General features: G+C 38.2%; 2 protein-coding genes across 2 annotated transcripts in view; both read left to right on the top strand.

The window, feature by feature from the left end:
- Positions 1 to 21,816, top strand: part of LOC147734881 (alpha-N-acetylgalactosamine-specific lectin-like) — a 379,481-nt gene that overhangs the window by 54,236 nt on the left and 303,429 nt on the right. The gene's annotated exons all lie outside the window — the stretch shown is intronic.
- The window catches only part of LOC147734882 (C-type lectin mannose-binding isoform-like), a 79,925-nt gene that overhangs the window by 54,329 nt on the left and 3,780 nt on the right, over positions 1 to 21,816 (top strand). Inside the window, exons 5-6 of the mRNA XM_086953659.1 lie at positions 867 to 981; positions 12,658 to 12,733. Coding sequence (XP_086809785.1) covers positions 867 to 981; positions 12,658 to 12,733 — 191 coding nt within the window. The remainder of the gene's footprint in view (positions 1 to 866; positions 982 to 12,657; positions 12,734 to 21,816) is intronic.

Raw genomic sequence — 21,816 nt, 5'->3', positions numbered from 1 at the left:
GATGAAATGTTAAAATCAGGGGGCCTTATTTATGAGGCCTTGAGACAGTTTTGAGCTTCCGTTGCGTCCCTTTTTGTGACGCATAAGCGACATAAAACATGCCTCCTGGTGCGCCCTATTTACAAAGTGAGGCATCTAAGCAGATGCGTCACTTTGTAATTCCCTGCGCTACATTATACCTGCATCAGGTATAATGTATGCAGGGGGGGATTCCCACATAAGTAAGCCCCGAAGACGTGACGCAGTAAAATCTATGAGATTTCACTGCGTCAATTCTATGGTGCAAATGCATCAAGAAATGACGTCTGCTTCATAGCAGGCGTAAGACTGACGCAGGCCCTTTCACATGGGGCTTGCCCCATGTGAAAGGACACATTGCTGGAGTTGCGTCACTTTTGTCACACACTCCAGCAAGGCGTCACTTTTGCGCCTGCAGATACGTCAGAAATACTGACGAATCTGTAACTCCTTGAAACAAGATGCGTCATACAGTAAAAATGACGCATCCATCATGTCGCAAGGAGGGTGCACTGAGAAGTGACGCATCGCTGCTTTCACGCAGCGATGCATCACTTCTAATAAATGAGGCCCTTGGTCTTTGCCCAGGGGCTTTGTTAACGCAGATAGTGAACTTAAGAACCAGGCTTATCATGAAACACAATGCAATTAAACATATTAAACTTATTTATGGCATAAACAGGCTTATATGTATATTTGAAACTTCTCTGTCTAAGGTACTTACTCAACTTGTTGAGTTTACTTGAATACCTTACAAACAAGCTAGTGTTAACTTGTGCAGTTGACTATTTTACGTCTTTTGCTACAATAATTTGATTTACCACTGTGAGTTTTTTTGTTCCATGAAGGAGGGACAGTATATGAATTCCGATGGATCTAAAATTACAATACTGCCATTTGGCAAAGGCCAACCTGACAATCTTGGCATTGAAAACTTCATCGGCTCCTGGTACATAGAGGATGGTAAGAAGATTCCTATTATATTTTCAAATTCATAAGTAGACAAGGCCTGGATTTAAGATTTGAATGCTCTAAAAGATAATTAAATCAACTAACCATTTAGTGTTATAAGTTTAAATACAATTTGGGTTAGATAAAGGGACATCAGGCTGATTTTTATGAAGAAATTTAAAACTGTAAATTGAGTTCATCTTTTGCCTAAGCCTTCTCAAAAATCAAGTTTTATGATCCAAGATGTTTTTTTTAAGTGAAATATTAATAGAGGCAACAAATGATTCATGATAACCTGCTGATCTGATTTAATTTGCAATATTGCTTGCATGACATCAAAATACCTAATCGGCATAGTGGTCAACTTCAAATCAGAACATTTACACCAGCCTACAAATAATCACATCAAGTATTTATTTAGCTATCTTGGACCTGGCCCTCTCTCAAGGCTCACTCCAAAGTTTTTGCCTTCACTGCCTTCCTTTGCTGAGTCCCTTTTTTAGGGCTTTCAGAACTCTGTACATTTTAACACTCCTAACCAGTGCCACATAAAACTTAGTCCAATTGGCAGATACCTAATTGGTACATTTAATTTACTTGTATATGGTACTACATGTACCAGGGCCTGTAAACTAAATACTACTAGTGGACCGCAGTTCGTGTTGTGCCAGCCATTAACAAAGCACCTTAATACTGCAGCCTGTTGTGAAGTTATGAAACTGTCATATCGACCTAGCAAAATAAACCTTTTGCTAGATCTAAAACCTTCTCTTTTTAATACTTATAAGGCACACCTAAGGTAGGTGCTGAAGGCTCATAAGGCAAGGGGCAATGAATTTATAAAGGAAAACATGTTTTTCACTGCTGCAAGGCCTGTTTATCCGATGCAGTGCTACTCTGGAAATGTTTTCTAAAACCATATCACTTTTTCCTGAAGTACCAAATCAGACATTACTCATCAGTGGGGCCCATAACACTGCGAGTTGCTCACAAACACTTTTCATCCGACTTCATGGATCAGTGTGATTCAAAGGAGAGCTGCTGGATCATACCGGAGTGTATAAATCAAAACTAAATATTTATACAATATACGCCTGCAGTTTAAAGGAACTTTACCATGGTTTTTATTAATGAGACATTTTATTCAGACACACCACCATTATGGTTAATGCTTAATTCTCCATTTATCTAATTTTTATTGAAAGCAAAGTTTAGCATGTCTAACAGTTTATTCACTTTATTTATTTCTTTATTAAAAAAATAACCTTAAAAGTGTAAAGGTTTTATCTCAAACAGTTATATTCATTTATCTCAAGGATTCAGAAATAGACATTAGTATTTAGGTTTCAGGACATGAGTATTAGCAAAAGACAAATCGTTCCCAAAGTTCATTTCTTCCTAGCTCCCTAACTAACTAATTTCTCATTCAAAGAAAATAGAAAATGTATTCAAAGTCTTACATCTCAGGAAAATCAGCATTCCGACAGCATCTCAGGAGAAAATCGAAAAGAGAGTGTTTTTTCTTAAGAAAAATCACATCTTTTTATACCTTATTTCACTAACTTTATCTATCAACAAAAGTAACTGTCAGTACAAACTCAAGTCCTGATTGGACAATTTGAGGGTGGATGAGCATCACCTCATCATTCTAATATTAATTTTCTGTAGGATCAGCTGAAATTAAAGAGTTAATTGTTTAAAGAATGTCCAGCCTAGTCACATCCTCAACTTTTTTATATGAGATTCCTTTCCCACGTTTTGAAATTCAGATGTTCACATTTTGTTGGCAGTCATCTGGACTTTCAGGGCAAGCTGTCCTTGAGCCGCTCTCGCTCAGGGACAGGCAGCTCACATTCAGACTCGGCTCTAGCCACACATGCGCAGTATCTTTCACTGTCACAGTAATTGAAAACAAACACAAATAAATATTAATTATTGAAATATAACCCTTCTGTTTACCTCCCCCATACTAAGGTTTTCCCTGTTAGTTGTTACCTAGCAAATAAGCAACACATATGCAGGATATACTCACCTATCTCCATATTTTTGCCACAACATACCTAAACAGAAACACATTTATGCCACTTTTGATTAAATTAAAGCTTTGCAATAGTAAACACCATGACAGCATTACTAAATTAGTCAGTTATAGTTTTCCATGCAAGCAGATTAATATTCCCACGTGTAGTTATGTGTGCATTCTACACTACGTTGATTAGTATACCAAACCACACAATTAATAAAGGTTACAGTTATGAGGAAATTACTTCCCAAGGGGTATACAAAATTTTGGTTCTTCACCTCGCTCCATCAACTCCCTCCTTTGGTGATCTTATCACCAAATAACTCCCAAAATGTTGAACATTTTTATCCAAACATGTTTCAAGTTCTTCAGATTAGTATGGTTTATACTCTAGTATCTTCTTCTCCGGTTTCTTTAAAGAACTTTTCTTGAAATTCCTCCATTTCTATATCACAGTTTTCTCTTTCCCTTTCTCAATTTTCTTGAATTGCTTTCTTTATTGATTTTCTAACATAACTTATTTTTCTATATATACAACATCATCTTAACATCAAAATCATTAATACTAATATTGTTACTGGGATTAGTATCTTACCTTTAATTGAACTACCTTTTTAAAGAGACCAATGTTTAACTGCTGAAAAACTTTTACCAAGTCGTTCAAGAACCTCCAGTGGTTCAATTTCCTTATGCAATTCTGTAATGTTTGTAATGTACTTTTCAATGTTTTGACTTTTATCTGGAATGTAGGTACAACAGTGCTGTACCTTCAAAATTCCACAAACTCCTCCTACTTTTTCCAAAATTATATCAAGAGCAAGACGATTTTGCATCACCATAGCTCTCATAGCAACCATTTCAGTATTTACTATTAAAAATCCACCTGCTGTGTCTGTTGACAAACGACCTACTATCGTTAATAATTTTCGAATTCGGTTTGCATTGAAAGATATTCCCACTGCTGGTATCAGTGCTCCCAAAAATATCACCTATTATTTCAATCACACTCTCTCTTTTTCTACGACTTAAAAGTTTACCTATCTCATGTATTCCATTAGTACCTCTATCTACATGAAAGATTTTAGGAAAGACCAGACCTACATAACATGTTCCATACCAATGGTCCCGTAATTTATAATAAGCTTTGTTCCCACATATGAAGTATATGCCAGGGAGAACTGAATCTTTACCTCCTTTAAATCCCCAACCCCGTATTATTCGATAAGTCTCTTTACATTGACTAGCTCCCACAAAATAATTGTCATACACAGTATTGTCTCTTCTTATATAAAATTTCCCTAATAATGGAGTGTCTATACTTATGGCCACATTCACATTTCTATCATCAAGATTTTCATCTTCAAATGTCCAATATTTGGATTTAGCATGGTTCATTTTTTCACAGCTTTTATAAGCATTTCTTCTCTCTTCAACCATATCTAAAAATGCTTTTTCCTCATTTCTCATTTTACAAGTCAAATTATTTCTGAATGAATATTCATGACTCAATTCATCCACTTCTAAGAAAAATTCTCCCATTACTTTAGCAGGCTTTACTTTGTTCATTTCATTAATGACTTTCAATTTTGCAAATATATAATCAGAATTTGAATAGTAATGTTCTAATTTCCCTGTTTGATAAAACAAGCTTGCAATCACACTACATGTAACACCATATCTAAGTGGAAGGTGATGATAGGTCTCCCCTTCTGAGACTGATGCTAGCAACTTCACACACACATAGCAATCACTGGCATCCATGGTCCTAACATACTCAGATAACAGTGTTGAAAATGTGTTTCTGGTGTAATCTTTTTTTTAGTAGTATGTACTTTATTCGATAAAAAAACATGTACATCCTAAATTCATATTTTTAAAAGAATCATTATACAGTACAACATGATAAATGAGTGCAGCTGAACATTATACAGCTATATTAAAAACGTAGGAGATGATCATGAAAAGTCTATTAGTTGGCCATAAAAGCAATACATCAAAAGACAAGCATAGGCACAACCTAGCTGCTACTTTTCACTAAAAGCTTTGATCTTATTAGCCATGCGCAGCACAAATATTTTGCTACGCCACAGACCAAGGTGAGGGAGGAGGTGTCGGTTTTTAAAATATGTAGTGCCACCCGATAGTTCTTGGAACCAAGCTTTTTACAAACGTGTTTAAGCCATTTAGTTTTAGCCATCCTGTATGCTGGGCATGCAAAGAGGAAATGTGCGATAGACTCATTGAGAGCTACTCAGCCTGGGCAAGAAGTAGATGATGGATTGCATCGATTCCAGGCTGCTGTCGTTTCATTTAACAGAGGGTTCTAATTCTCAACTTCATATAGAGCACCCTGTCCCTAGAAGTTTGGGTGAAATCAAGGAAGGGTTCAATTGTCCGGACAGGTTTGTGTTCCAGGAACCGCTCAGTGAGGATCCCCTGGTGTATTCACTTATGGATCTATCTTGGTGAATTTCTGGTTTATATACAGGTGACTTATCAGCTTTTGAGACAACATTCTGTTCATTCAAACTTACATTTGGTTTCAACTTTGCCATATTGTCAGGAAAAGTAATGACAATAGCTAAACTTATCCACATCAAAATTAATAATCCAGTACATATTAAACACATTCTAAAGCATTTTCTAAAAATAGAACATTTCGTTTTACGCCCATTATTAGCCATTTAAAACAAAAATAATTTACACAGCTATCTGCCTTAGGATTCTCTTAGACCTTTGTCATCTGTGGGCTTTCACCTTTCACTTACAATGTTCTCTTTATGTCAGGATTTCAGGTTTTGTCTTTACCTTGTACCTTTGATCAATTATCACTTTTTTCTCTGTGATTCAGTTCTTTACTCACTTTTCCCAGTTGACTTTGGGCAGTACAAGTTCTCTTGGCTAGTGTTTACTTTTTCAATAGGAGGTAAAACAATGTACGACCATTCAGGTGATTTGTATTTTTGGTTTGGTCTTCTTACTCTTTTTAGCCTTAGAACAACTTCTATTCTTTTTCCCAACAACTCCTTTTGACTGGTTATTTCATTTACTTGATCATCTGGTTTTCTTGCTTTGTTAACCAGTTTGAAGTTCAGTCCATCACTTCTTTTAGGCCAATTATCTCCATTACAAACTCTTTTTGTTTTAGGCTCCGTGGAGTTATGTTCCACTCTCCAAGGCCTTTTTCTGGAACTGGAGTTTCATCTGCACTGCTATCAGTTTCACTTTCAGTCTCTTCGACAGTTTCATTTATGACAAACTTTATAATGTGTTTCTCCTTTGACAGATCTTTCACTCTGTTAGGAACATCTCCATAGCTGTTACTTGGAATCTCATCCTTGTCGTGAGTTTTTTTCCTCTTTTCCAGTTTCAGGATTTCGGTTCCTGCATTCAGAGCTTTCAGAATGTTCTTTAGTATTCTCTTGATCACCAGTATTATCTCCACATTGCTCAGTGTCCTTACTGGTGTCGGTCTCTACTAAATATCGATTTTCAGATTGATCTTCAGAATTTGGTATTTCAAAAATTTCGCCTTCTCCTTCAGAAGTAGAGATAGCATCTGATACTTCCAGATGTCGACGTTCTTGTCGAGCTTCAGTATCGGGATTTTTCTCTGGTTCACCTTCAGAGTCAGAATCAGTTGTGCTTTCACCTTCCTCATTTGGATTCTCAGGTTCAGGCACACAGATGGTGTGACTTACATGCACCCATCTCTTTACTCCAGCACATTTAACTGCAGTGGTGCTGACCAGTATAACTTGTCTTGGTCTCTGCCAGCGAGGCACTAAACAGTTTCTTTTGCGGTGTACCTTTATCCAAATCCAATCTCCAGGAACTAGATCATGAGCTGGATGTTTCTCTTTCGTGTTTGATTCAGTTCCCACCTGATGGAACACAGAATTCAACATGTCAGACAGGTTTTTGCAGTAATCCAGTATGATGTCATCATTAATAGTTAACAGTTTATCAACTGGCACAAATGCTTGTCTCATCACTCTCCCCATTAAAATCTCATGTGGACTCCAGTCTTTCTGTCAGGGATACTCCTTAGGGTAATCAAAACAATTGGTAAGGCATCTGGCCTCTTTAGTCCTGTTGCCAAACACATTTTTGCAATTCTGTTTTTTATTGTCCCATTCACTTGTTCAACTACCCCTGAAGCCTCAGGTCTGTAAGCACAATGCAATTTCTGACGAATGTCCAGTGCTTTACATATCATCTGCAGTACTTTGTTTTGAAAGTGTGTTCCTCGATCAGTTTTGATCGTCACTGGAAATCCGTAACTAGGTATAATTTCACGCAAAAGCAATTTTGCAACAGTTAGTCCATCATTTCTCCTAGTGGGGAAAGTCTCTACCCACCGAGAGAACAGACAAATGATCACCAAAACATATCTGAGTTAATTACAAGGTGGAAGCTCTATGAAATCCAACTGCATTCGTGTGAATGGACCTCCCTCCCGCCCTATGGTTCCCAGACTCACAATTGCTTTTCTGTTTGGATTAAACTGCTGACCCATGAGGCATCTTTGACATAGACCTTCAGCAATCATCCTGAACTTAGGGTTGTACCATGTCTGTTTAAATAGGCGAAGCATGGCATCCCTTCCAACATGAGCTTGACCATGATACATTCGGGCCATATTTGAGATCATGCTATCAGGCATTACTGGTCTTTCATGTTTGTAAACCCACATTTCATCTTCTCTTTGCTTACATCCTGCTTTTAACCAGATGTTTCTCTCTTCCTCGTCAGCTTTTTCCTGCATTTGTCTTACTTCCTGCCATGTCTCAACTACTGTTGTTAGAATTAAAGGACTTGAAACATGTTCTTCTTTTCTGTCCAGATTTATGGATGCAAGATTTTTGGCACAATATTTTGCAATTTATTCTACATACCTGTTACCTCGGTGATATAATCATCCCCCTTCTTGTGGGCAGCGCATTTAACAACTGCTATTTTATCAGTCAATTGTATGGCATTAAGCAACATTTTCACAAATTCGGCATTATGGATGGGGGGATCCTGCAGAAGTTAAATAACCTCTATAGGATCACAGTTGTCCATAGTCATGGACAACCCCAAATCCATACTGACTGTCAGTCACTATGGTAACCTTGATTTCCTTTCCCAGTTCGCATGCTCAAATCAGAGCAATCAATTCTGCTATTTGAGAAGAACGAATTCCTTTCAGACAAGATGCTTCCAGTACATCTGCCACTGTGCAAACTGCATAAGCAGGACTCAAAACACAATCATTTGTTCTCAGACATGAACCATCAACAAACATTACATAATCTGATTCAGGCAATGGCTCATCTCTGATGTCTGGTCTTGGTTTGGTACAGTATTCAAGAACATCTAAGCATTTATAATCAACCTCATTTCTTACTTCCGATTCCATGGTATCAGTCAACAACGTAGAAGGATTTATGTTGACACATCTAGAGATTGTCACATTTTCTGCTCCCAGAATTACCTTCTCGTATTTGGTCATCCTATTGTTGGTGAGATACTGGGTCTTTGTCCTAGTGAGGAGAATCTCCACAGAATGTGGTACATACACCCTCACAGGAAATCCCCTCACTATTCCTTCACTTTGTTGTAGACTTACGCTTGTAGCTGCTACTGCTTTCAGACAACCTGGCAACGCCTCTGCAACTGGGTCCAAAACAGCTGAGAAATATGCAATTGGCTTTCTCAGTTTTCCATGTCTTTGAATTAGTGCTGACAATGCACATCCTTCTCGTTCACTGCAATACAGTTCACATTCTTTTTCATAGTCAGGCATCCCTAAAGCTGGTGCTTCGCATAAGCTAGTTTTTAGCTGTTCAAATGCTTCCATCTCAGTCTTGGTCAATACTAAAGGGTCTCTGATATCTGCTCTGGTTAATCTCTGTAATGGTTTTGCTATCAGTGAAAATCCACTAATCCATTTTCTACAGTAAGCTACCATTCCCAGAAACATTCTTACTTGTCTTTGAGTTTTTGGTGGCTGCATTCCTTGTACCATTTTGATTCTTTCTGCAGTGACGTGTCTGATTCCTTTGGCAATCTTATGACCTAAGTATTGCACTTCTTTCTGACAAAATTGTAATTTTGATGGAGACACTTTATGTCCCTCCTCTTCCAAATGATTCAATAATGCAATAGTATCTGTTATACATGCATCTTTTGTCCTTGATGCCACTAGGAGATCATCAATGTACGGAATCAATACAGACTCTCCAGGTATGCTTAAACTTTCTAGTGATTTCTTTAGCAACTGATTAAAGATAGATGGACTCTCAGTATACCCCTGAGGAATTCTGCACCATGCCAAAATACGATCTCCGAACCGGAACGCAAATATTGTCTGTCTTTCTGGGTGCAATGGAACAGTAAAGAACGCATTACACAGATCAATCACAGTGTACCATTCTGCATCATGGGGTATTTGATATAAAATCACTGCTGGATTTGGTACAATTGGGCAAAATGGCACAACGATCTTATTGATTTTTCTCAAATCCTGTACCATTCAAAAAGGTTCCATTTGGCTTTTTCAATCCCATCATCGGAGAATTACAAGGACTACTTTCTATCTCTTTCAGACTGCCTTGATCAATCATTTTGTTTATTACTGGAGTTATTCTTTCAATTATTTCCGCTGCCATTTTATATTGAGGAATGTTTGGGTAACTCCCACCTTCTTTTATAGAGACTTTTACAAGATCTACTTCTTTCATTAATCCAATATCCTCTCCTGTGAAATCCCACACCTTCTCTTTCACTACCTTTTTCAATTCATCAGGTATCTTTTCTCGATCAAACACAGGAAACAACTTATTTTTCTCATTTTATACAAACTATCTTCATATGGGGTTTACAGTTCTATGATTACTCAAAAGGAGACTAGCTCATCTATTACAAAATTACCGAAAGTAAAGGACTCGGGTATGTTTCGTCAAGGTGTGTTCATGAAGCCCTCACCCACCAACCTAGTTGGTGGCATGCTTCATCATCGGGCCGACCCAGTAACACCTAGCATGTCCCGGGTGTGCATCAACGTCTGATTACAGCGGAGCAGGTATGTTGCTGAGTGTGCAGTGAGGAGTGTCAAGGTGGTGATGTTAAAACGGCTTGGCGGGGGTCCCAGTACCACGGGTGAAGTATATGTTTTTTACAAACCTTTCTTTTGGGTGCCCTTTTTCATGCATTTTTATCTCTGGACACTGCTACTTGCGCCAGAGGTTGCCTCGGGTTGAGGCTTGGCATACAGCACGTTGTTGGAACACTCAATGATAAATGCCACAACGCGAGTGAGGGGCGGAAGAAAGAGATACACCGCACGAACAACACCGCGTTTATGAGAGTGTCCCAACTTAACCAATGGTTAAGTAGTACCAAGTGCTCTATGATACCCTGTCTGGTCATGTTCGTGGTATATAAAACCTTTTAAATAAATAAATAAAAATAGTACGCTCCTTAAGATGCACCATGTCACCCACTTGCACCTCATGCATTCCTCCAACTCTTCCTTTTTTTGCAAACCTTCTTTTATCTTGTCCTTATAAGCTTACAATTTGGTTTGAATGTCCTTGAAATCTAGTTCAGCAACATTGCCTTGTGTAAGAATGTTGTCCTTTCCCCACCACGTGACAAGCTTGGTGCCAGGTTTTGACATCTCAATAACTCAAATGGGCTCACCAACGTAATGGGATTAGGAGAAGAACTATAGGCTAAAAGCATGGACTGCAATGCATCCGATCCCCCTTCGACAGGCAACTGAACAGCTTCCTTACCACTCAGTTAAATCTCTTAATCCGCCCATTTGCTTCAGGATGGAACACAGCTTTCCTTTTGTGAACAACACCACACATATTCAAATTACTCTCCATTTGTCCACTCAAAAATTGAGGTCCGTTATCTGTTGCTAACTCCTGAGGAATGCCCTCTCGATAAAAAGCACGCTTTAGTGAAAACTCGTGCATATAACAATGTCCAACCTAGGCCATTGCCTTACAAACTAAAACCTCACTATACATAAAATAACTGATCCTCCATTTCCCCCACCTCCACCCCTACGATCCCCACATAAAATCCCCACCCTGCCGATAACATAACATTACATAACATTCCATAACAATCCCATCCCTCAGTATTGCAGTTCCAAACTCCTGCCATCTAATAAAAACCTACAACCCTATCTGTCCTTCTGTAACTGTAACTACCTAACCTCTATTCTAAATGTATCCTACCTGCCTAACCTTTCCCTGGCCCTGCCCACAAAACTTCCAACATTTAACCAACTTTTGAACAACCCCACAGCACCTGTTTCAAGCGACAGCATATACAAATTTCACCAGAACCCTATGCACCTTTCCCCAACAAAATGGGCAGACCCTAAAACATACTTCTCCGAACCACGCCTATAAAAGGGAGGGGGGGCCGGAGGGACAAAAAGCGAATCCCTGCTACACTACTAGCCACCAGAGGCCAGATGTAGGTAATTGGCATTTACCGATTCGTAAATACCGAATTTTACCGATTTGGTATTTCCAAATCGGTAAATGCTATGTAGGTATTTTTACCGATTAATTTACAGAATCTGTAGAATTCGGTAATCACCGAATCGGTATTTACCGATTCGGTAATTGCCATTGGTTCCTATGGGCCTAAAGCCCTATAGGAATCAATGGCAATTACCGAATCGGTAAATACCGATTCGGTAAAGTTACCGAATTGACAAGGGGGACAGGGTGTCACTTTGACACCCTGTTGCACCCCTGATTCAGGCTTGTGTGCCATGTGACACATATACATGCCCTTAGGGCATGTCTGTGTGCCACATGGCGCAGGTGTACATGCACAGATGTGCATGTACACAGGAATTTGTTATTTACCATGCAATAGTATTACATGGTAAATAACGAATTCTTAGGGGCCTGTGGCACTGTTTGCAGTGCCACCTACATATTGATTTACCGATGCGGTAAATTTACCGAATCGGTATTTTACAGAATCGGTAAATTTACAGACTCGGTAAATTTACTGATTCTGTAAAATTTTGGCCCCCTACATCTCAATCACCAAATACCGGTCAGTAACGGCCGAAATCGTCCGTTACCGACCGGTATTTGGTGACCTACATCTGGCCCCAGGTCACCAAAACATAAAATGGTGGCTGGGAGATGGAGGGATAACCCCTTATAGCCTTTGGGCTATCAAAATGAGTTGGGGTACGTTTGGGCTATTCCCAACTTAGCCCAATAACCTTACAAAAATGGCTGCTGCCGGCCACCCCTCCCCCTTCCAAACTGCCAGGGAGCAGACCTCACGGGGCTCGGCTGCCCCCAAACTCCCCTTACACATCTCCGACATATATACACAACCCATGTTTTAAAAGATGCCTACCCAAACCCGATAATGGTAAGACATCCGCACAAGCATTATACAAAAGCAGACATGAAAGTAACAACCTCTTGTTCGTGTCTACATTGAACAACAACAATTTCTATACCAGCACAAAACAAAGGTGAAGCCATTAAAAAAATAGTACATTTGTTTACACAAAAATATATAGCATGTTCAGAATAATTCTGCAAATGAATGCAAGTATCCATGCAGACCTTTTAATGCTTTTGGTTGCAATTTCAATAACATATATTTTTCCTTTCCAAAAGGACACGTGACCTGGAATGATTACCCTCTGACTCCTTATGTATTTCCTTTTGTCTGCAAATATTATCTGGGCAATCGGTAAGGCTTTCCTAATTTCTAAAATGTTATGGAAAAAATTCACAATCTTATAATGATCAGGATTTTCATTACATTGAAACATTTTACATTTCAATAGTAATCTCGTTATTTATCGTGTTTTTATGGCATAGTTCAAATTACACAAATCATCTATTGTGATTAATGTTTCCTTTAGGGATTATTATTTGATATCATGTGAGGTTTAAATAGGTTAGAGTATACCCTTTGCCAGAGAGGTTTAGATTCTGTAATCATAAGGAGCACCACTGATAAGCTTGTTACATCAGTTTGTAGTGATGTAAATAGTGCAGATCCATCAACTGATGGTGTAGGAGGAAGCCATTTCTAAACCACCAACAGTTTGAGTGAGCCTGCAGCAGATGTTCCTATACTTCATCTTCAAATGATAATGCCTTATTTAGAGTTGTGTGGCTTAGATACTCCATTACAAGCACAATGGATGTCCTATCAGCCGTATTACAGTGCCTTAGGATATAATGCACTTCTATTACTGAAGACAGGATATCTGTCATATTTGTGACAGAGTATTCCATCCACCAAACTCCAAGTTTTCGTCTTGCCATAGGTCTCAGTTTTACCCCTTTTGTTTGTCCTACTTTATTTTTTTGATTAGATATCAACAACAATTAACTTTTTGGAAAAATACACTTTGCAGTGCAACCAAGACATAAAGTGATGCAATAAGGATTAGTGCTTAAAAATAACTTTAAATAAAACACCCATTGGCAATGGCAATATGTCTTACTTAAAAACAAGCACTGACAGGACTTGACAAGGTCAGTAGGTTTGGCTTGTAACTGAAAATGGATCTATGACAGAATTTCGACTACAAAAATATCGACCTACAAGAATATCGAGTCAACAATATCGAGGGCAAAAATATCGACATCCTATCTACAACATGGTAAGTACAAAAATATCGAAAAAATAATATTGTTGTAAAAAATATCGATGTTAAAAATATCGATTTTTTTTTAATATATATAAATGTAAAAGTAAGTATATAACACTAATAAATAAAATATACATATTTAAAATTATCTAATAATGTTTAAAATTAATAAATAAAACATATATATTAATAATACATTAATTAAATATATACAGTAAAGATATAATATATATGTACTGAACAATAAGTATTAATAATTAATTTACTAATTTCTAAATTAATGAAATATATTCTAATTTACTAATACATGTACAAACATAAAACAATAACATACATAAAATGTAAGTAATATAAAAAATAAAATAAACATGTTATATTTTAACAATTAATTATATAAAACGTTGGATAGCGTAAGGGTAAACATTACTTTTCCTACTCCAGAGAGTGGAACAGTCGAGAAAACTGACCCTGAACCCAAAAACCACCCCTTTACCCACGAACTGAAAACTGACCCTGAACCCTAAAAATACCCCTTTACCCAAAAACTGTAAACTGACCCTGAACCCTAAAAATACCCCTTTACCCAAAAACTGAAAACTGACCCTGAACCCTAAAAATACCCCTTTACCCAAGAACTGAAAACTGACCCTGAACCCTAAAAATACCCCTTTACCCAAAAACTGAAAACTGACCCTGAACCCTAAAAATACCCCTTTACCCAAAAACTGAAAACTGACCCTGAACCCTAAAAATACCCCTTTACCCAAGAACTGAAAACTGACCCTGAACCCTAAAAATACCCCTTTACCCAAAAACTGAAAACTGACCCTGAACCCTAAAAATACCCCTTTACCCATGAACTGAAAACTGACCCTGAACCCTAAAAATACCCCTTTACCCATGAACTGAAAACTGACCCTGAACCCTAAAAATACCCCTTTACCCATGAACTGAAAACTGACCCTGAACCCTAAAAATACCCCTTTACCCATGAACTGAAAACTGACCCTGAACCCTAAAAATACCCCTTTACCCATGAACTGAAAACTGACCCTGAACCCTAAAAATACCCCTTTACCCATGAACTGAAAACTGACCCTGAACCCTAAAAATACCCCTTTACCCAAAAACTGAAAACTGACCCTGAACCCAAGAAATACCCCTTTACCCATGAACTGAAAACTGACCCTGAACCCTAAAAATACCCCTTTACCCCAAAACTGAAAACTGACCCTGAACCCTAAAAATACCCCTTTACCCATGAACTGAAAACTGACCCTGAACACTAAAAATACCCCTTTACCCATGAACTGAAAACTGACCCTGAACCCTAAAAATACCCCTTTACCCAAAAACTGAAAACTGACCCTGAACCCTAAAAATACCCCTTTACCCAAAAACTGAAAACTGACCCTAAACACTCAAAATACCCCTTTACCCAAAAACCCAAAAATGACCCTGAACCCTAAAAATACTCCTTAACCCAAAGTTAAATAATATTATTTAATTAGCAATTAATAATTAATTAACAATAACAATAAAGTAAATATATTAGCACATAAGCTGTAATTAATATAATTTAATAATTATTATCATTTTTCCCCAATTAATTAATTAACAGTAACTAAAAATTATATATATAAATAAATTACTCTAATAATGTAATTAACTAACTAATATTATTTAATTACCAATTAATTACTAATTTAAAATATGTACAAAATTATATTAATTAATTAACTAATTAATATTAATTATTTGCCAATTAATTAGTTATAAATATTTAAAAACATATATTAATTAATTAATTATTATTAAATTACTCCCCACCCTATTCCCCTATAAACCCACATCCCGCTACAGAAAATATATATCAATTAATCAATTAATTATTTCCCAATTAATCAATATTAATTAGCAAATAATTATAATTAATTAATTAATCCTACTAATTATTAATCAACTTACCATAATTAAATTACTTCCCACCCTATTCCCCTATAAACCCACAACCCGCTCCGGTACTAAAACATCAAATTTCCTTATAAATTTCTATATTATTATAGAAAATGTATACACATAAAATAGTAATTATTTTAAATACTTAAATTAAACATATAACACATACATAATAAAAAACTATAAAATAATACAAATATCGATATTAGTGTCATCGAAATTATTAACATCGATATATATGCTATCGATATTACTAACTTCGATATTACTTACATCGATATTAAGTATTTCGATATTACTTACCTTGGGTCGATATTCTGTCCTACGATATTCTTGCCTTCGATATTATGCTCCTTCGATATTTCAGACTCGATATTATGGTAGGTCGATATTTCCAACTCGATATTTTGACTGTCTACCACTGAAAATACAAGCTAGACATATGGGCTTTGGAATATTTTTTTCATGTTGCACACTTAGCCCTAATAATTACTGTTTTCATATTCTGCACCCACCAAAGACATGCGATGTAAATAAACAGAAAGTGCACAAAGATCCTCCTCCAAATGTGGCATTCACATGTCCTCTCTTTTTTGAAAGGCTGCAGTTAGAGTTTTAATAATGCCGACTGCAGTACCTTAGGCTGTAGAAGAGCTCCCAAGAGTCAGATATAGGTCTTTGAATTAGAGGGCACCTATGCAGCACTAAAGGGACTCTCTGATCCAGATACCAGCCCACCAGAAGGTGCTTGTTTTTGAGAGGGGGAGTAACCTGCAGCACTTGATAAGCATTGACGATTAACCGCAGGACTAAGGAGGCTACCCGCCGCAGATTCCGGCGCACCAAAAGGCACTAGTGTGTGGCAGGAAAAGGAGTCAGTACTGCTTCAAAAGCCCAGATTACTTCCTGCAGCGTGGGCCTCACCCAGACCAATGACAAGCTCATCTTCTGCCAGTTATCGACTTGAAGAGGCGGGCTAGGCCAACCCCTTGGTTTGTTTCCGGGCTCCGGGCAAAGGCAGGTAATTTGCTGTTCTAGATTCACTAAACTAACATTTGGGAACATTTTGCTACTCCACAAGTTATTGCTTGATTCAAGGGGATAAGAAAGGCTGCCCCAGCCAAACTGTTACCTTCCCCGGTGCTTACTCAAGTCTCTACTATCAATGATTTTCTGGCCTGGTCGGTAGTGGTAGTCTCTAAAAAAGATAGAGCTGTATGAGCTCATATTTTCTCTGTCGGGGGATGGTCCCCTACTGTGCAGAAAGAATCTTAAGCTACTGACTAGGAGCGAGTTGGCAGAGTCAGCTGACCAGTCTAGCCCTGTGAGGCCCTACTTGTCCTCCGAACTCCCCTCAAACACAATCCTGCTAATACAGGCGCCTGGTGGATTTCTAAGCTCCAGCCCGGTGATAACACATAGGAGGAGGTCCGCTGACGCTACAGGGAAACCGAGCCAGACAGACTATGACTTGGTGTTTGGATTCCATCCAAACATGGTTTGAATGATGTGGGGGATTTAAGTATCTCACTGAAGATTACATTTTAGGCTATTTTGAAAGGTAAACTTGAACTGGTTATCTCCCAACTGTACTCTATTGGGCTAAACTTGAGACGCCTTGTGGAGTCAAAACGTTTTTTACATCAAAGGGATAGGAGTGGGTGCCACTTCGGAGCAGTGAAAGTCTGAAAATGCTACCCTCCATTCCACTGACGCAGTTTCCAGTAGCATTAGCACTCTTTCTACCTCTGGTCTGGGTGACCGTCCTTCCCCAATCAGAAGGCCTAGTCCCAGTGATTGACTTTAGGTCACCAAGGATGGGAAGAGAAGGGACGCTACACTTCGGCAGTGAACAGCAATTGGGGGTCGGTGCCTGTTGGACTACCTTTTAGTGACAGGCGCTCTACATTACATCTCCCGCCTATTTCATGTCCCTATGTGGTCGTTTTGGCTAATGTTCCTGTGTTACCTTTGAGGACTGGTGAGACAACCGCTGAAATGAGAAATAAGCTGCGCATTGTCTGAATAACAAGCTTAATTTTTGCCAGTACGCCCTGATTGACCTGTTAGTTTTATCTTAACTGTTCGAGGGAATGGGCGGGTGGGGCCACACAAAAATGTTTCAGGGGGACTGTGTTGTAGTGAATTTCTGGAGTCCTCAACAAGTGGGTGGGTTGCTGTCCAAGGCTAACAGGGCCCAACCCCAACCAAAATCAACCCATCTTCTGCCACTTTCGTATTTCTATAACACTTTGGCTCTTGTGCCGAGGCCCCACCTGGTTAGATCAAAAGGGGACCAGATTCTTGATGTTTTGAAATTCCATGATGATTGATTTGAGATACTGAGGAACACCTGCTTTACCAAAACAACATTGAGACATAATCCCACAAGCATTATTGGTTTAATAAAGAGTGTAGAGAAGCATAAACCCTTCAGTTCCAAAGTATTAAAAGTGGCCCTCAATCAAAATTCAGGCAGATAGGGTAGATATAAAGGGCCCCTTAAAGATGCCAAGACATCTTCAATATAGGGGGATGTCCTATATGCTATTCGGAATAAGAACCAGGCAACATTTTGGCATGTGCTTAGTCGTGACAGAAAACCTCTATGATTAGACCTGAAACTAAAACCTTACCTAAGCACTGGGTTACCCATTTTCAATCCCTCTATAGTACAGACAATACTAATTATCTCGACCTGGATGTGGCCGACCGAGTTATGTTGTCTTCTGATTTAAATATCCAAGCAGATGACTCTCCCGGGCTACCATAAGAGCTGACTAATGTCACAGTGTCGTTCACCCTCGCCAAGATATGGCAAGTTATTCAGGAGCTCAAACCTGGCAAGGCCCCAGTCCTTGACAAGATTCCTGGGGACTTGCGTGCACTCAGCCTGTGTGTTTGTTGACTCATGCGCACTTGAGGCTGTGAAGCAGCAGCCAGCAAAGGGCGGAAATGTAAACAGACAAATTGTCAACGCTGTCAATTCGTCTGCTTACATTTCTTGCTGCTGCCCGGTTATTATTGAGCACTCCCTGTCCAGTAATTACAACAGTAGTGAAAGTGTTTCATTGTGAATAGGTAATATTAATATACTAATTTCAGCCAGTCAGGGGAAATATTTACTATTCTCATTTCAGTCAGTACAACAGTAGGCAAACAAGTATCAAATCCAACAACTATCAAGCAAAATATCTTGAACAAGTAATATTATTTTAAAAACAAAGTAAATTAAGAAAAATATAAATATGTTGCTAAAAATACAAATATATTTATTAATACATTTTTTTTAAATAAAAACATATTACAATGTTAAATACATAACATAAATACCTTCAAATATTATAATTCATAAAATACATAAATAATTTTCATACCAATAAATATTTTCATTTTGAAATTATTTGTTACCCCACAAATATTTATTATATACATTTAGTTACTTCCCACCTTATAACCCCCAAACACTCACTACCTGCACCTAAAACATAACCTTAAAAAAATGTTTTTACACTATTAATATAAATATGTATCAACATACTTTAATTAAATAATAATTATGAATTAATTATAATTCATGTACTTTCAGTAATTGATGTATTTTGAACAATATACCCCCACAACACACACAACACACTCATACAATTTAATAGATAATTCTTTTAATTAACATAATTATCAAATCAATATTTATTATTAATTAAAAAAAATTATTATTGATTACTTAAAATGTATTTACTTCCACCCCATAACCCTACAAAACCCACAACCCACAGCTAAAAACTTTTCTTTTTAAATGACACTATTACATTTATTAATTGTCAATTAAATAATGAAAAGTATTTAACAACTTAAGGGCCGATTTCAATGTAGGACGGACCTACGTCCATCCGTACATTGATCTGGAACTTGAACCGACCAACTTCCTGTTGGAGGTCCCAAACCTGAAATTAGGATTCAACCACACCTATTCTTTACAATGGGGGCATTCTTTCTGATCGGAATGCATGCTCTCATTGTAAAGAACTGAGGTGTACTTCATCCCTGCACTCTGTGGCAGGCACCTTATGTTGCTTGCCACCGGGTGCATGGATCAACAGGGGTGCAACATAGGTGCTCCCTCGGCCACCATCTGGAGGCCTTACACCTATGAATTGGCCTCTAATTCTTAAAAAATGTAACTTAATTTACATCCACCTACCTTTTACCTCTCTAAGCTCCACAACCCACACCTACAAAATTAATTTCAAAATTTACATAATTAATTATCAAATAATTTATGAATATAAAATTACAATTAACAACAAACTATTAGTTAAGTAAAAGTAAATTACTTATCACCCTTTACCCCTATAATCCCACAACCTGCCCATAAAATTGACATAAAAACCATTAAAAGCACAATTTACATAATTAAATAAAGAATATTAAATAAAAAGTAATCTCCTCTCCTGAGCTGCGGGCGGTACAACAAAAATGCAAACGTCTAACGAGGATATGGAGGAAAGATTTCTCTGTAGCTAAGAAAGAGGAATATAGGATAGCCATTGGAAAATATAAGGCTGCAATTAAACAAGCTCATGCCACTCATTATGAAGAAAAGATTCCACCCTTTCCACAACAACCATGTAAAAAAGAAAAAGTAAATGTAGTGCTTATATAGCTCACAAATCACCCCTGAAGGGGTCTCAAGGCGCTGTACATATACCGCTGTGGAACCCTTCCTGGCCGTTCTCTGTGAAGTGCCCACTCCTGGGCACCCCCAAGGTGAAGCCAGGCATCCTAGCGCTGTTGGTGCGGTTGTGGAGATTAAGCAAGCTATTGACCAGAGTTGCAGAGTGGGAAGTAGAGGAAGGACCAATGGGGCATATTGCGAAGCAATATCGATAATTATCGCTATTGCTTGGTTAGAGACAAAAATTTACCGCTGAGCTGCGGCAATTTGTACCGCAAATAAACCTTGGTATTACCAAGGTTTCTCGCAAATGCAATAAAAATCGCCGCAAAGCATGAATAGCGCTGAAAAGTCAGCGATATTCATGCATTACCGAGCTAATGCTCTTAGCCATGTTATCCACCTCCCATTGGATAACATGGCTAAGAACTGCTCAGGGCAGGTGTTAGCTTTTGGAGATATTCGCGCTTAGCGCGAATATCTCCAAAAGTTGGTAATAGGAGATAGCGATGTTAGCGACTGTTTTCAGTCTCTAACATCTTGGCACGCCCACTTTGCATGTCATTAGTGATAAATATCACTGACATGCAAAGCGGGGCCCAAGATGGTCGCTATCTCCTACTAGCTGTCGCTAACTGGTGTTAGCGACAGCTAGGTAATAGGGAGATCATTTTATCTCCGCTTTCTTGGCTTTTAAAGCCAAAAAAGCGGAGATAAACCCCCTTGATTATATGCCCCAATGTTCCTTATTGAGTATGTAGTCTATATGACTACTTCGCAACCTGTTGCTGTAAGTAGGAGAGCCCTGCTTATCAGATTTTGCCCATCCATTTACAGCCCGTAACCCATGCTCCAGACATAATACTTTTAGCTGAAAAGCAGCTTCTGTCCTTTTTTTAATGGGGGTTAATGTTAGTTGTGGAATATCCCATTGAAGGTTCTCCTCAAGGCCAAGGTCTACATTGTTGGTGTCTAGTGGTTCAAAAGAACACTTGAAATCCCCAGCAACTAGGATGTTTCCCCCTCCTTTATACTGATTGAGATAGGAATCAAGAAGGGAAACAATGCCAAAGGCTTTCCCTCCAGGATTCCCTCTGGCATAGACATTAAAAGTAAGAGGTCCTCAACATCAGGAATTTTAATTTTGATTAATAAAATATTGTTACTAATGGTGTCCAGCTGCTGGACTTTGTACCTATCATTCTGTCTCACCCAAATAGTTAGTCCCCCCATCGGTCTCCCCCTTTGACCAGCACTAGCAGCTTTAAAAAAAATGTAAGTAGCATTGTCTAAACTCGGGTTCCACTGAGCATGTTTCTTGAAACACCAGAACTTCATTTGTTTCGATAAAGGATAGCCAGTCTAGTGATAGTAATTTATTCTTTAGCCCGGCAATATTCGAGGAAACAATAGCACATTTTTAAAACCTAGTGCTGGATTTAATGCATGGGTGTAACCAATTGTCACAGGACACTACATAGGGATCAGTTACACTCGCCAGTAGGCTCACTTCATTTCGGTGTGTCTCAGTAGAGC

Source organism: Lissotriton vulgaris, chromosome 1_2, assembly GCF_964263255.1.
Source record: "Lissotriton vulgaris chromosome 1_2, aLisVul1.2, whole genome shotgun sequence".
Taxonomy (NCBI): domain Eukaryota; kingdom Metazoa; phylum Chordata; class Amphibia; order Caudata; family Salamandridae; genus Lissotriton; species Lissotriton vulgaris.
The sequence above is the reverse complement of the archived record's forward strand: the minus strand, read 5'-3'. Positions and strand labels throughout refer to the sequence as shown.